Raw genomic sequence first — 13,057 nt, 5'->3', positions numbered from 1 at the left:
ACTGCCCTCTGCAGCAGTGGGGGCTGCTCAGACAATGGTCACGGAGGGAGGGGGCGATCTTAGCGGTCAAGAAAGACCCTCCGTACCCCAACCTTATGGAGCCTTATCCCATTCTACTTTGGAGGGAAAGACATCTTCATGACAGAGGAGCAGAAGAAGTACTACAATGCCATGAAGAAGCTGGGCTCCAAGAAGCCTCAGAAGCCGATTCCCCGGCCCCAGGTACCACCGCTCTGGACCCCTCTCCTGCAGCCAGGCCAGGCCAGTTGATGGAGGCGCCTGCACACCTGCTCCCCAAGAGGGACAATGGGAGCCAATTGTAGCCTGTGATCTACCTTTAAGGCTAGGCTACTAGTGTAAGTCTGGGTCCAGCTGCAGCAAGGGCCACCCCGTCAGCATCGACACAAGGGTGCCTGCACCCCTGCAGCCCCACCCCTGCAGAGCCACCCGCTCCTTCACCTGGGTCCCTCAGCGGTCTCCAGGATGAGGCCCTCAGGAAGGGGGAGAGAGAGAACATCCACGTGCTCCCCAAAGTGAGCCATGCCTTCACGAGAAGGGGAGGGGCACTTGGAGACCCCAGGGGAGGGGGGTCCCCGAGCAAGAGAGCTACTCAAGGGCCTCACAGAAGAACCGACTCCCCGACCCAGCAGAGGCCAGCCACCCCTCGACTCCCTTCCATCCTCAGCAGACAGACTCCACCTCACTCTCCCATCCTCTCTCCTCTCCCTCTGCCCACCCTGCCATCATCCTGTGTCTCCTGCCTGCCCCATCTTGCCTGGGCCCGGCTCTGGCCCCCATCCCACTTTCACATGTGCCGATCCCCGCTGCAGAACAAGATCCAGGGCCTGGTGTATGACCTGGTGATGAGGCAGGTGTTCGACATCACCATCATGATCCTCATCTGCCTCAACATGGTCACCATGATGGTGGAGACGGACGACCAGAGCAAGTTCAAGGTGGACGTCCTGTACTACATCAACATGGCCTTCATCGTCGTCTTCACGGGGGAGTGTGTGCTCAAGATGATTGCCCTGCGCCAGTACTACTTCACCGTCGGCTGGAATATTTTCGACTTTGTGGTTGTCATCCTGTCCATCGCCGGTGAGCAGGGCCTGGTGGGGATGGGCAGGCCTGGGCCTGGCTGAACCACTCAAACACCTGTGCCGCCTCCTCTCGCGGGCGCGGGCGCCTCCGGGTGCACCTGGCGTGTTTCCAGACACACGCACACAGACACTTGGCATGGACACTTAACCCCAGAGGGTGGGCTCATAGTCAGCCTGCTGTCTGCACACACACACACACTCTCTCTCTCTCTCTCTCTCTCTCTCTCTCTCTCTCTCTCTCTCTCTCTCTCTCTCTCTCTCTCCTTTTCCTCTCCTTGGCCCTTTGCCAACAACTTTCCAGATTCATAGTCATCACATCGATTCTGCCACGTAGACAGACTAGAAGTGCCCCCCAGTGGATTTCCAAAGCTTTAAAGCAGCGGTTCTCAAACCTTCCTCATGCCAAAGAGTGGACAAAAACCTCCTCTTTCTCTACAGAGCAGCTGGTGATATCACAGCCCGCTCATGACCCACTACACTTCCGGGGCTCCTTCCCCTGCCCTAGGAATTGGCTTTCCCCTCATCCAATCAGCTTTGGCATATACCCCCTCCAGCCAAGATGTCCCCACTAGGTCCAAGTCCCCTGGGTGAGGCCAGCCTAATCAGCCAGGCCACCGGGGCTATAGTCAGAGGACTGAACCTCGGCTGCCTCCTCCTGGGACAAGGCGCACCAGGCCAGCCCTCCCTCCTCTGGGCCTGACCCCCAGCACCCGCTCCCCTCGCCCAGGCTTTGGTTCTCACTGGCTCCTCCCTGCAGGCCTGGCGCTCTCGGATCTGATCCAGAAGTACTTCGTGTCGCCCACACTGTTCCGCGTGATCCGTCTGGCCCGCATCGGGCGCGTCCTGCGGCTGATCCGTGGCGCCAAGGGCATCCGGACTCTGCTCTTCGCCCTGATGATGTCCCTGCCCGCCCTCTTCAACATCGGCCTGCTCCTCTTCCTCGTCATGTTCATCTACTCCATCTTCGGCATGTCCAACTTCGCCTACGTCAAGAAGGAGTCGGGCATCGACGACATGTTCAACTTCGAGACCTTCGGCAACAGCATCATCTGCCTCTTCGAGATCACCACGTCGGCCGGCTGGGACGGGCTGCTCAACCCCATCCTCAACAGCGGGCCCCCGGACTGCGACCCCACCCTCGAGAACCCGGGCACCAGCGTCAGGGGCGACTGTGGCAACCCCTCCATCGGCATCTGCTTCTTCTGCAGCTACATCATCATCTCCTTCCTCATCGTGGTCAACATGTACATCGCCATCATCCTGGAGAACTTCAACGTGGCCACGGAGGAGAGCACCGAGCCCCTGAGCGAGGACGACTTCGAAATGTTCTATGAAACCTGGGAGAAGTTTGATCCGGACGCCACGCAGTTCATCGCCTACAGCCGCCTCTCTGACTTCGTGGACACCCTGCAGGAGCCCCTGAAGATCGCCAAGCCCAACAAGATCAAGCTCATCACGCTGGACCTGCCCATGGTACCTGGAGACAAGATCCACTGCCTGGACATCCTCTTCGCCCTGACAAAGGAGGTGCTGGGAGACTCGGGGGAGATGGACACCCTCAAGCAGACCATGGAGGAGAAGTTCATGGCAGCCAACCCCTCCAAGGTGTCCTATGAGCCCATCACCACCACCCTCAAGAGGAAGCAGGAGGAGGTGTGCGCCATCAAGATCCAGAGGGCGTACCGCCGGCACCTGCTCCAGCGCTCAGTGAAGCAGGCCTCCTACATGTACCGCCACAGCCAGGACAGCAGCGGGGATGGCGCCCCAGAGAAGGAGGGGCTGATTGCCACCGCCATGAACCAGATGTATGGCCACCTGGACGGGGACAGCGGTGTGCCCGACAAGAGCGGGGTGACGCCCTCCACAGAGGACGCCAGGCCTGCCGTGGGGCTCACGGCCCTCGTCCCCTCAGACACTGCCCCTTCTCTCTCCCCACCGTCGCCACTGGGGCAGACAGTGCGCCCAGGGGTCAAGGAGTCTCTGGTCTAGTGGGCAGAGGTGAGGTGGCCAGCTGAGCCTTGTAGTCTCACCAGTCACCCGGGTGTCTGTAAGCCGAGAGTCTGGGGCTGTGCCTGGCTCCCTCCTGCAGGGACAAGAAGTGGGAGTGCCGAGGCTGACCACCAGGCTCAAGCGCCTGCCCCCTCGGGCAGTGGGACATGGGGATTGCTCCTGGGGGTTTCATGCTGGCCCTGAGGCCCCAAACACCATGATATCGCCTTCAAGTTCCTCTGACCTCCTGGGCACACTCCCTTCCTCTTGACCCTGGGGCAGGTCACACACCAGAAGCAGTGACCCCCGACTCGGGGAGAAGCCAGCCTACAGTGGAGGGATTGGCCACCCTCCTTCTCCAGAGTCTTAAGGGCTGCCGTCCACTCCTCTCCCCAGAAAGTGTCTCAGGTGCACAAACCAATCACAAAGAGCAATGTCTTAGCCCCAGGGCGCGGCTTCCCTTTGCCTGCTCAGGGACTCCCAAGGAAATGGACAGCACACTGGCCCAGAAGTGGCTCCACAGACCTTAAGTGGCTACTGGATCCTGACACACTGGACTGTGGCCAGGGCCCATGGCTGACCCCTAGGGGACGAGCAGAAGAGGAAGTCCCCCAGTCGGTTGCTTTGTTCCGGGCAACACGATGGATGGTATAGCCACTCTTCCCAACTTGAGCTTTCAGATCTGGGGAAGGGCTGGAGACCCTGGCGCTCAGGAAGAACCTTCTCCCTCATTGCCTCCCCTCCTGGCACCTCCATCACCCCCACAGCACTCCTCGAAGCTTCAACAGAGCCTCAGAGAACTCCCAGTCCTCCCTCTCCCATCTCTTCCTTGCCCTCATCCTTTCTTGCTTCTCCTCAAAGTGATCCTGAGGATGGTCTGATGGAGCTCCTGCTGGGTGTCGGTGACCCTGGGGCTAGCCGCAGGGAAACCCACCAGGCTCAGGCTCACCTCTGCCAGAGTGAGAGCCAGGCAGCCCTGCTGCTGGGCATGCTGGTGCCAGGCCTCCGCTGACTTCTGCAACCGAGACAGACAGAAGCCGCCCTTGATGGAGACACTGAGAGAGCTGCTCAGGGGTGGTCGGGTTTATTCCCTATGTGTGCACCTGTGTGGCTTCCGTCTGCTGGGGTGTCTGTATAGCCATGTGTGTTCCAGTATGAGTCCATATGGGTGTCGACCTCTGTACCGTGAAGCCTGCATATGTGTGAGTGTACAGGTATATTTGTGTGTGTGTGTGACTGTTCCTATGGTGTCTAGAGGTCCTCGTGTGAAGGCAGGCTAACGTGTGTGGGCCATCTGCTCAGGCCCCTGTGTGTGTGTGTGTGTGTGTGTGTGTGTGTATGTGTGTGTTGTGTCGACATGTGTCCGCATGCCCCCAGAATGCAGGGCTGTTCCTGTGAGTGTACCGTGCTGGGCCGTGAGTGAGTGTGGGTGGGAACAGGTATGATACAAATTGCACCTGGACTCCCGTGTCGGCATAAACCCCTCTGCCTTTTCTTCGTGTCTCTCATGAACAATAAGCTTAAAACTCAAGACACGGCAGTCTTCAGGACACCATACGCATGTTTGAGCTGTGTGTGCGTGACCGTGGGCCCATTCTCTCATACACACCCCATCCCTCCCTCCTGGTGGGGTCCAGTCTTCCCCAGTCTTCCTGTCTCTCAGCTGTCACATTGGGGAGCCTGGCTCCCCATCCCTCACCTGCATCTCCTTGAAAACTCGCTTCCCTGTGCCTCTTCTGCGGTTCTGTCTTTTTCTTCAGGCTTCCTCTTCCCCCCTCCATCCGCCCAGGGCTCAGCCTCCTCCCTCCCTGCCTGCGCCTACCTCTCCCTCCAGGGCCCTGAACTGGCATGGCCCCAAGAGCCCCCAGAACCTCTTGACTGGACCTTCTCCACCAGACTGTGCAGACCGCAGGGTCCCCACCTCCCCTTGCCCATGGGCCCGCCCTGCCAGGGCAGCAGATGGGCCCCTTGGACAGTTCTTGGAATAAACCCTCCCGCTCCTCGCCCCGACTCCAGTGAATGTTGGCGGGGCAGAGGCAACAAGAAGGAAAGAGGTGGGCGGGGGCTGGATCCAAGAGGGAAAGACATTGTGGGGGGCTTCTGAGGATTGGGAGGGCAAGACAAGGAGAACTCCAGCAACACCCCCCCAAAAAAAATCTGGAGACCATGCCCCTCCTTCCCTGACAGGCAGCACCAAGCTCACCCTCCCCACTCATGACCCTCCAAAAACCAAATCGAAACTCACTGCCATCGAGCCGATTCAGACTCTGGCGAGCCTACAGCTCTGGGTAGAATGCCCTGTGGGTTTGAGGCCTTACCTCTTTACGCGAGTAGACAGCCATCTCTTCCTCCCTCCCTCCTTCCCTCCCTCCCTGGCAGTAGCCAGACCCAGGAAATGGGTCGTTGGGACACTTGCCCTCCAGTCCCTCCTTCCTGGGAGCCCTCCCCATCTACCTCAGGTGCCTATGGAGCACATAGTGCACATCGCACCCCCACCCCCACCCCAAATTGCCTCTGACCCCCGAGCTTGGAGTCCAGAACTGTAGCCCACAACATGGCCCTGTGACAAAGGGTAAATGGGTGTTGGCACTCGGCCCTCCCCCCCCAGCAGTCAGCAAGCCCAGGGCGGGTGGGGGTGGGGTGCATAATTTGACCTATCTTTCTTGGCTTCAGGGACTGTAAACAGTCTCATCTGCCCAAGCTGTCCCTCAGCCACGTCCCTGTGACCCTCGCCACCTTACAGTTCTCTCCTGTCAGGAGAGGAGAGCTTTTTGAGGCCCCCACTGGGCCAGCTCTCAATGCTCAGGGCGCCAACCCCCTTCCCTGGGAAGAAGACCCCTCCCAACCTCACCAGAGCCCTCTCCGGCCCTGGCCCACCCTCGCCCTGGGCCTTGACTGATGGGGAAACAAAAGGCAAAGTATTGGGAGAAACAGATGAGGTTGGCTAATATTTCACACAACACACACACACCCCACCCCACCCAACACCCCCCAACCCCCCCCCCCCCCCGCGCGCTGCAGTTCCCCAGCCCTTTGGAGTGGCCGTCACAATCACTCAAGGGGTTTTTCCACTGCTTCCCGTGCGACCACCTGTAGCTGAGGGCCGCTGGGGTACCCACAGTGTCAGGGGAGCTTCAAAGCTGTCTCCTCCTCGGCCAGCAGGCTCCCCCCTAACAACAACCCTTGGCACACTGAGGAATGCTGAATTGAGAAGAGGGGGGACATCCAAGCCCTGGGTCCCCTGCGCTTCTTCACTCCCAGAGTGGGAGTGGAGGTGGATGGGGGGTCCCTATCTTTTTGCTTTTTCCTGAGCCCCTCATCCTTGCCCTCCTCCCCACCTCCCTCTCTTGTTTGCCTTCCTGGAAAGATGAGGGCGGTTACCAGATGTCCGGGTGTGTGGCTCAGGACAGCGAGAAGCAGAGATGGGGATGGGCCTCCTGTTGTGGGCGGGAGCGCGGGCTGGGAACAGCGTGGCTCAACGTGATAAATACACCTGTGGGTGGCAGCCCAGGCCCCACCGCCCCAGCTCCTGAAAACTGACCCCTGCCCGCATGAATGGGAATGAGCTCCAAAGGACACATCTGCATCCCCACCCACGACGCTGACATCTGTGCTTAGAGGGTGCCCACCTCCATGGCCCTTCCAGCACCCGAGGCCCCAGGCCACATCCACACACAGCCGGGAAACGCACATGACACACACGTTAGCTCGCGCACACACACACAGGACCGAGCCCTCCCCCCAACTTTAGGGGGGACTCTGAAACTCAAGCTAGCCAGGGGCTCCAACCTAGAACCGGGAAGGCTGGGGAGGGGAGTCTGCTCAAGGGGCCTGCTGCTCCCGGAGCTGACCTCAGGTGATGTTTATATTCCTGGGCACTGAACATCTGATACATTTTCAGAGAAATGTGTGGGTCTGGAGGTTGTTTTTTGTTGTTGTTTTTCATCTGGAAACAAGCAAGAACATCTGGGTCCATCTGCCTGGAACAGGCTGTCCCTTACATGAAACCTTAGCTAATTCCAGAGTTCAGCCCATCCTGCCAGGTGAGGCCCAGGCCCAGAATGGGAAGGGAGAAGGGGCTCCTCTGACCAGGACCTTCACCTTCACTGCCTCCTGGGGGTCAGGGTCAGCAGAATGAAGAGGCTGCGAGGAGACAGAGACTCCGAGCGAGCGGGCTTGGCTGGGGGCGGGGGCTGGGGATGGCCATGTACAGTCGTACAGGTTGTGCACTGCCCAAAGGCCTCCACTGGCCCCCCAGGCAGGAGCCCACAGCTGGACTTGAAGGCTCCCTCCCCATGGACTGGAAGGACAATGCCTTTCATTTCTGAACTCCAGCCCCCCACCCCCACCCCCACCACCACCCTGGCCTCTGTCCCAGAGCTGTAGGCGGCGCTTCAGGACTCTGGGGCCTGGCCGTTTAGAATCCCGTGAAACAGCCCCCATTAGCTGGGTGGTGGGATTTCCCTGAGATGTGCCCCTGGGCAGACGCCGGGCAGCTGTTCCCCAGCACAAGGCAGAGGGGCCTCTCCGGAGGCTTGGCCAACCCTCATGGGCGGCTGCTTCTCACGCTGGGCCTGTTCTTGCTCAAGAACCTCCCTGACCCCTTTCCTCCCCAGGCAACTCTCCGTGGACTCCCAGCAGGGCCACCTGCACTGCAGTCAGGAGGTTTTGCTCCAGGCCTCTCTAGGGAGCTGGAGTGGGTGGGAAGCTGCCCCCTCTTTGGTGGTCTTTCTTCAGTGCTCAGTGAAGGGTGTGGGCTGGTCCAGGGCGGGAGGGGCCGCCCTTTCTTCGCCATGCACCCATGTGCATTTCAATAAACCAGAAACTGGAAAGGCTCCCGGGAGCTTGCAGGCCTCAGGATGGACAGCTCCGAGCCCCAGGGAGCGGCCAGCAGCAGGGTGGGTGCAATGGGGGTGGGGGGCCCAGGATAACCCCTAGAGGTCTCACCTCAGGGATGCCCACCTTGGACTCCAGTTTTGGTGCCCAGACCAGGTGGCCTTCAAGTCTAGGGCAGCCCAGCTGACAAGTGTGCCCGCCCTCCCCCAGCCCCTGGAGATTGGGTGCCTCCCCTGGGTCCTGATTTGCATGGCAGGAAGGGGCCTGGTGGGGAGAGGCGGGGAGGGGACGGGCTGCAGGCGGCCAGTTCCACGTTTCCCCCCAGCAGCCTCGGACGTGGGCACGGGGCTGGGGTTGGGACAGAGGTGACCATGGCTGGGCCGGTGCTGTCCCCTGTCCCCAGCAACTGGCTAGTGCTGCTGCTGCTGCTACTTTCAGGTATGATCCTCCCACCTTCCCACCCACCCCCAGGCCTGCTGGGTCCCCCAGGTCAGGCCCCAACTCCTTCCTCACTACCTGTTTCTCCCTCCTGAGCCCTGGGCCTGAATGTGTGGCCAGCTGCCATGCCGGGCCCAGGAGTCTCCTGTCTGGAGGGCCTGGGTGATGGTCGGAGGAGCTAGGCCCAGGGTGGGCACCCAGCAGAGGGAAGGAGAGCTGGGAGAGGTCCCTGGGGTGTTCCCTGTGGAGGTGGAAAGACACCTGTTCCAGAAAGGGCCTCCCCGTCAGTCAGAAGACCCCAGCTGGGGCTTCCCTTGTCCAGTCTCCGCATCACAGCTTGTTCAAGGACCCCCTGAGAGTCGGGGGAAGAGGGAGCAGGTGGCAGGTCTCCTGATACCCCAATGGCTGAGGCCACAGTCCAGGGGCGGAGGGTGGGGCAGGCAGAGGGGTCTGGAAACTGCCGCCCTGGAAGGAGAAGGTGGGTCTGGAAGAGGAGAGGGTGCAAGCGCAGGGGCGGGGCAGCCACTCTGGGGCCTAGAGGCCTGGCAGGCCCCACCCACTTCCTCCCTCCATCCTCAGCAGGTGAGACGGTGCCTGCCGCCAAAACAGAGGACCTGTACCCGGACTCCTCAGGTTGGCAACTTCACCCACTCCTGGTTTATCTCTACCTCCTCTGGTGACTGTCCTGTAGGCTGTCCCCTGGCTGCCCCTTGGCCCAGCCGTGCCAGGTCCCCTCACCCAGGGCATCCTGCCCCAACCTCTGCAGGCCTGCCTCTCCCCCTTGGCCCTAGTCCCCGGCAGCTGTTACCCTCATTAGACACGGTTCCAGTCCAGGGAGAAGCGGTTAAACCGCAGAGCGGGGAGTCAGGCCTGGGTCTGTCTGCCTAGAGGGGAGCAGGCTCAGGCTGAGTCTCAGCTATGTGAGGGGTGAGGGGTTGGGGGGATGGTGCTCCGAGAGGCAGAGGCAAGAGAAAGGCTTCTTTGAGGAGGTGGGTGACAAGGGAGGGGAGTGACAAGGGAGGGGAAGTGACAAGGGAGGGGAGGATAAGGGAGCCTAAAGTGGGTGACAAGGGAGGGGAGGACCTGCCACACTAAGAGCCAGAGGGGGGAGCAGGCCTGTGCCACAGAGAGGTTCGCAGGGGAGACGGGGTCTCAGCTGCTGGGCGAGGGGGTGCCCTCTGTGTCCTGGATGCAGGCAGGGTGCCACCAGGAAGCCTGGAAGAGACCCAAAGTTATCAGAACTTGTAGGTCCCGAGTCCTGGGGGAGGTCTGCCCTGTCTGTGGTCCCCTTGTCCAGGGGGAGGCCTGGAGCCAGCTGCTGTAGGGAGATTGGAAGGGAGCAGGATGGTTTCAGTGTGCTTCTGAACGGAAATTAAAAGGGTGGCAGGAAGGGGCGGGTTGGTGGTTTGGCCTGTGGCTCTCACGTGACTCAGTGCTCACCTCGCTGTGGCTGAGAAAGAAGGGCGGAAACAGGGGTAGCCGACTCTGGAGGACTGAGGTCTGTCCGTCCAGCAGCTGGGATGCTGGGCGGGATTTTGAGCCTGGCCTTGGTGCCCACAGGAAGCCCTTGCTCCCGAATCTGGCAGAACCCACGTTTCGTGGCCCGGAAGCGGAGCTACACGGTGAAGGTGAAATGCCACACAGACGGCACTGGCGTGGTGAAGTGGTTCTGGAAGCGACTGGGGGACCAGGAGCCCCAGGAGCTGCTGGAGGACCAGAGCCACATCCTGCAGACGCGGAACCACTCCGTGGCCACCCTCACTATCCGCGACATCCAGTATGAGGACAACGGCATCTACTTCTGCCAGCAGACATGCGGCGGCCCCCGCCCAGAGACCAACTGGGGCTGCGGCACCGAGCTGCGGGTCATGGGTGGGTCTCTGGCCGGCCCTGACCTCAACCGGGGGTGGGGGGGCATGGGAGGGAGGTAGGCTGCAGAGGAGCCTCATTGAGTGCCCACAGCACACACCCCAGCCCTGCCTAACCTACCAGTCCTTGTGGGACCCTCAGAGTCCCCAGGAGAGATGCAGGCCTGACTCCTCTGCCCCGCCCCCACCCCAGGGTTCAGCTCCCTGGCGCAGCTGAAGCAGCGGAACACGCTAAAAGACGGCATCATCATGATCCAGACCTTGCTCATCATCCTCTTCATCATCGTGCCCATCTTCCTGCTGCTGGACAAGGTGATCGCTCAGCCCCCCACTCGGTCAACCCGCACGCGTGCCCCCCGCGCCCCCCCCCAACAGTTTTACTGGCACACAATTCAGATCTGAAACACAATTCAAGGGGTCAATCGTGGTAGACTGCGCTCCTCATTCTTGGACGCCTTGTTATCGCTCCCCCCTCACGGAGTCTATCAGTAAGGCTTTGAGGTGATTCAGGGCAGTCTCTGTGCTGACCCAGTGAGTGCCCCTCACCCTGATCCCTGTCCTTTGACCCCCAAGCCCTAAGCCTATCTCCCTGGCCTTCCCTGCATCTCTGCATTTCTGAACACATCCCCCTGTCCCCACCAGGATGAAAGCAAGGCGGGCATGGAAGAAGACCACACCTATGAGGTGAGCCGGCGGGCACACTCAGCCCCAGGGTGGGCAGGGGTCACCTTCTGTGGGTTCCATCCTGCACGTGACCACGCCCTGAGCTCCGCTCTGTGTCCCCAGGGCCTGAACGTTGACCAGACAGCCACCTATGAGGACATCGTCACTCTGCGGACTGGAGAAGTCAAGTGGTCAGTGGGTGAGCACCCTGGCCAGGAGTGAGGGGCCGGACCTCCCCACACCTGGGCGCAGCCTCCTGGGTGCGCCATTGACTTCCTCAGAGCCTGCCCGGCTCCCAGCCTGCCCCTTCTCCATGTATCTCCCATCCCCACCGGCCGCCTCTCCGCCAGCCCCCAGGTCCCCAGCTGTTCCCCTAGGGCCTGGACTAGAAGGGCCCCAGGCAGAGATTCGGGGCAGAATCTCGGGAAAGGCTGAGGCCGACTTGGGGAGGGAGGCTGCTGTGGGTTACGGCCTCACGTGGGGGCAGGGAAAGTAGAGACTTGTCTAGAACGTGCCAGTGCATTCAGAGCAGACCAGCCCTCTGAGGAGCCTGGGAAGAGCCATGACCCCGACTGGCCCCAGATGGGGCCACTGAGAGCTGTCTCCCTCCCTCCTTCCCCGGCCCTCTCCCACCCAGGGGCCTCGAGCCTGTTCGCCTATGGAATAAACTGTGTGTCTTGAGAACCACACACGGACTTGTGACATCTCTGGCTGTGGGGTGGGGCGAGGGGGTCTGTGGGCCCACAGGGGGTAGGCTAAGGTCTCGTGGCCCTCTCCTGGGCCCATGCATGGCTCCTCTCTGAAGACGCAGCTGCGTCCTGCAGCCCCTTACCTCTTTTGTCCCCTTAGCTGAGCCTAGAGCAACTGGAGAAAGAGCGATTCAACCAGCCTATCTCCCCAGCAGGCATGCCCTCGGCCCATGTCCATCACCAACCCATCTCACCGGGTCCTGCTCTTGGAGCCCTGCAGTCTTGCCCTGCCTCCACCTCCACCTCCCAATGCTGCTGTCTGTCCACCACCATCCCACTCCAGCAGAAGCACCCCAGGCCCTGCCCAAGCCCTGCCTTAGCTTACAGCTCCACTCCCCACTGGCCCTGGGTCTCCAGGTAGACTAGAAGCCCCCTAAGGGGAACGGTCTCCCTACCTCCACTCCACACCTCACCTCACCAAAACAAAACTCCCAAAGCCTGGGTTTCGTTTGTTTGGGGTTTAAGGGTGATCCAGAGCCTGCCAGAGATAGAGGATCCTAAAAAGGAAGACTGTGGGGGTGGTGCCTCGGGATAGGTGAACTGAAGCCCTGATAGCGTAGTGGTTAAAAATTGGGCTGCTAACCCCAAGGTCAGTAGTTTGAAGCCACCAACCTGGTCCACAAGGGAAAGAGGAGGCTTTCTACTCTCATCAAAGATGCAATGTTGAAACCTCAGGGGGCATTTCCACCCTGTCCTACAGGGTCGCGATGAGGCAGAATTGACTTGATGGGAGTGAGGGGTGTTTTTTGTGTGTTGTTTGCTTTTTAAAAAATCATTTTATTGGGGGCTCATACACTTATCAAAATCCATATATCCATCCATTGTGTCAAGCACATTTGTACATTTGTTGTCATCATCATTTTCAAAACATTTTCTTTCTACTCGAGCCCTTGGTATCAGCTCATATCCCCCTCCCCACCCTCCTTCCCTCTCTCATGAACCCTTGATCATTTATCTTTTCTTTTTTTTTTTTTTCATGTCTTATACTAACCGCTGTCTCCATTCACCCACTTTTCTGCTGTCTGTTCCCCTGGGTGTTACCTTGTTTTTAAGTCAGGTGACTCCTTCCGACTTTCCCAGCATCTCACCAGAAGCTCCCCAAGTGGTCCCAGAGCATCCAGGTCACTGCTGGGAACACAAATGTCATGAGCCTCCCTGTACGAAGCCCACCTGCCAGGCAGGCTGCCTCTGCTTCCCACTGACCTGTGGAGCCACCCCAGAAGGCCTTGCTGCCTCTCACGCCCTGGCTTCCCTTCCGACTGCTCTCCCGTGCCCCCTTCACACAGAGGAAGCCCTGCCCGGCCCAGCCTTTGGGTGTCTGAGCCCCTGGCAGGTGGGCAGGGCCCCCGCTGTGGGGATTCCTGACAATCCAGCCTGCCTCAGGATGCCCACCCTGGGGCCTCAGCTCCGC

At 60.2% G+C, this 13,057-nt stretch overlaps 2 protein-coding genes across 5 annotated transcripts in view; both read left to right on the top strand.

Annotated features, from left to right (window-relative positions):
• The window catches only part of SCN4A (sodium voltage-gated channel alpha subunit 4), a 28,520-nt gene extending 25,362 nt beyond the window's left edge, over window positions 1–3,158 (top strand). Inside the window, exons 22-24 of the mRNA XM_075559421.1 lie at window positions 118–222; window positions 831–1,101; window positions 1,861–3,158. Of these exons, the coding sequence (XP_075415536.1) occupies window positions 118–222; window positions 831–1,101; window positions 1,861–3,092 (1,608 nt within the window). The 3' untranslated portion in view covers window positions 3,093–3,158. The remainder of the gene's footprint in view (window positions 1–117; window positions 223–830; window positions 1,102–1,860) is intronic.
• A 5,141-nt stretch (window positions 3,159–8,299) lies between these two features.
• On the top strand, window positions 8,300–11,119 carry CD79B (CD79b molecule). 4 transcript variants are annotated; one of them, XM_075559418.1, is made up of 6 exons: window positions 8,300–8,366; window positions 8,949–8,999; window positions 9,927–10,238; window positions 10,428–10,546; window positions 10,877–10,918; window positions 11,021–11,119. In XM_075559418.1, exons 1-6 carry the CDS (start codon window positions 8,300–8,302, stop codon window positions 11,117–11,119), a joined length of 690 nt encoding a protein of 229 aa, XP_075415533.1. The 4 variants fall into 4 exon arrangements, with proteins under 4 accessions (XP_075415533.1, XP_075415531.1, XP_075415535.1 ...); XM_075559416.1 differs by having other exon boundaries at window positions 8,946–8,999; XM_075559420.1 differs by lacking the exon at window positions 9,927–10,238.
• The last annotated feature ends 1,938 nt before the right edge of the window (window positions 11,120–13,057 follow it).

This window comes from Tenrec ecaudatus, chromosome 10, assembly GCF_050624435.1.
Source record: "Tenrec ecaudatus isolate mTenEca1 chromosome 10, mTenEca1.hap1, whole genome shotgun sequence".
Classification (NCBI taxonomy): Eukaryota; Metazoa; Chordata; class Mammalia; order Afrosoricida; family Tenrecidae; genus Tenrec; species Tenrec ecaudatus.
Note: the sequence above shows the minus strand (reverse complement) of the source record. Positions and strands in the feature narration are given on the sequence as shown.

Coding starts and splice junctions, on each gene's coding strand:
- CD79B (XM_075559416.1), top strand. CDS start 8,300: ATGGCTGGGCCGGTGCTGTCCCCTGTCCCCAGCAACTGGCTAGTGCTG. Junction 9,000..9,926: donor CCTGTACCCGGACTCCTCAG/GTTGGCAACTTC, acceptor TGGTGCCCACAG/GAAGCCCTTGCTCCCGAATC. Junction 10,919..11,020: donor AAGAAGACCACACCTATGAG/GTGAGCCGGCGG, acceptor CTGTGTCCCCAG/GGCCTGAACGTTGACCAGAC.